We start from the raw sequence: 2389 nt of genomic DNA, 5'->3' as shown, positions 1-2389 counted from the left end.
TGTAAAATTTGAAGTCAATTAGGGGTACGTATCGTTAGTTGATATAAATGTTGCTGTACTATATATCACATTCTTTGCCTTTTTCCACATCTGTCCAGATGTAAGCTGTTCACGTGATTTATTTCTTCTAACTGCTTAATAGTATCCCAGAATGTTTCCTATCAACACTATCACCACCTTCCTCATCAAATTACTCACCCTCACCCTTTTCTCTGCATTTGACCTAGATGAGCCAATATGTAACCTCCCCTATAGCCTCTCCTGGCTCTTCCTTAAGCTAGAATCACCTATTTCTGCTTTGAAAAGAGGAGTTTGGGTTTCAAATCTTCTAGTAGGGAATTTATTAAAAAGCTTCTTTAAAAATTGAGAAGGAAAGTGAAGAAAAAAGTGATGTTTTGCTGTATTTCATGCTATAAGAATTGCAGATTAGTGACCAGATAGAGAGCTATCAGAAAAGAGAAAATAAGTCTTTAACTGATGTTGCTTTCATCAAGAAAATATTGGCGACAGAGTGGCATTACGAATATAAGGATATTAGAGAAATAATTCAGGTGAGCCCAAACATTATTCCTTCCCCCAAAAGACCCCACCAAGGGGACTCATTTGGAAATGGTCTGAAGCATAATTTATATTTACATAGTCATAAAAGAAATAATGCATCAAACAATGTTAAAAAATTACTGAATATGATAAAATATCTTCCTATTCTGACCATGAGTGTTCTCCAACAGGAGAGAAATTATGGGATCATAATCAATATGGAAAAATCCTCAGTTACAAACAAGCTCCCTCTCAACATCAGAAAATTCATACAGGAGAGAAATCCTACAAATGTGCTGATGTTGGGAAGATCTTCACTCAGAAGTCACAGCGCAAGGTACATCCCAAAGTTCGTACAGGAAGAACACTCTATGTATGTACTGAATGTGGGAAGGCTTTTGTACGGAAGCCAGAATTTATTATACATGAGAAAACCCACAGTAGAGAGAAGCCCTANGACTGTAGGAGTTCCCAGTGGTGAGAACTGTATGTACCCCAGGTAGTGAGGGGGCTACGGAGGACATAGGTCCTTTTCCTTGGTTTTTCTCCACAGGGAGGCATCCCTCCTGGTTCTGAGCTGATTTCAACTGGGGCATAAGGTGGCAGAGGTGAAATTTTCCTTCTGTTCTCTATTTTCTCATCTGGGTTTCTGTGCTGAACAAGATTTCTGCTACTCCTTTGATGTGCTCCAGTGCTCTCCTTTACTTATATTCATCACATGTAGTTATTAGGCTGGCTGGTTAGCTCAGCTGGTTAGAGCCTGGTGCTGAGAACACCAATGTCCAGGGTTCAATCTCTGTACTGCCCAGCTACCCATTCCTACAAAAAAGTATAGTTATTCATTCACTGATTTGACTCTCTTTTTGGTGAGGAGTGAGTGCTGGGACTTCGAGTGGGCCATCTTGCTGACGTCACTCTCGAGGGNGGTTCTGTCCTTGATTTGTCCAAGATTCCTAATATCTTTTGGACACTCTGAATCAATTACTCTGTTCCCAGAGACAGAGTTACTTTTCTGAAGAACAAACCCTCATTGAACAATAAGACTTTATTGATTGGGCTCTGAAACATAACTAATTGGACCCTGTCCTTTATCATTTCCCATGAATAGGGTATCTAGTTCCCAAAACAGAGGTTTTCATGTTAGAACAAGGAAAGGAGCCGTGGTCATTGCGGGCTGAGAGCCCACATCAGAGATGTCCAGGTGAGTGTGATCCAGGTAGGTGGGAGGCAGAGGAGTAAATCCCAGCTGTGTTGAGAAAGGTAGGCACCTTTCAAATGCTATTAAGATGACTCTTCTGGAAAGATCTAAATTTTTCATATTGCTTGAGGACCCTTGACATCGGGCTCTCAGATAACCAAGTGCCTTCTACCTGGATGACCTTTATCATTTCTATTTCTTACTTGGCTTTTTCGATTCTGGATCATGTGCCAGACTGCCTCATTAAAGATCTCTTTCTTGGTTATGCTCCTTCTCTCTCTCTCTCTCTTTTTTTTCTTTTTGCCTTACTTTCCCCATAATCCTAGACTCTTTCTTTATACATCCAGGTATTGATGGGTCTGCCTTCTTTCAACATTTCTATGTTTCACACACTCCCACTGCTACTGGTCCTCTTTTATTTCTTTCTCTCTGACTGTGTGATGTCTCAGAACTTCATCTCCAGCCAGATATTGTTTTCATAGGTGCTGCCATGAGATTTTTCCCTTCTTCCCAATTCCCTATGCCTTTCATCCATCTGATGACTTGGGAGTCATTGTCACTTTACCTTTGGGAATAACTTTCTGCTATGTTTGATTATTTTCTGTAGGTTATTCTGTAGGATAATATCTGCAGAGTATTAATCACCCTTCC

The 2389-nt window shown here is 40.3% G+C and overlaps 1 protein-coding gene across 1 annotated transcript in view; it reads left to right on the top strand.

The window, feature by feature from the left end:
- Positions 1-2389, top strand: part of LOC103607374 (zinc finger protein 585A-like) — a 7079-nt gene that overhangs the window by 1340 nt on the left and 3350 nt on the right. Inside the window, exons 2-3 of the mRNA XM_008591884.1 lie at positions 732-1001; positions 1649-1741. Coding sequence (XP_008590106.1) covers positions 732-1001; positions 1649-1741 — 363 coding nt within the window. The remainder of the gene's footprint in view (positions 1-731; positions 1002-1648; positions 1742-2389) is intronic.

The sequence above is a fragment of the Galeopterus variegatus genome, unplaced genomic scaffold (genome assembly GCF_000696425.1).
Source record: "Galeopterus variegatus unplaced genomic scaffold, G_variegatus-3.0.2 Scaffold7368, whole genome shotgun sequence".
Classification (NCBI taxonomy): Eukaryota; Metazoa; Chordata; class Mammalia; order Dermoptera; family Cynocephalidae; genus Galeopterus; species Galeopterus variegatus.
This window is presented reverse-complemented; position numbering and strand designations above follow the sequence as displayed.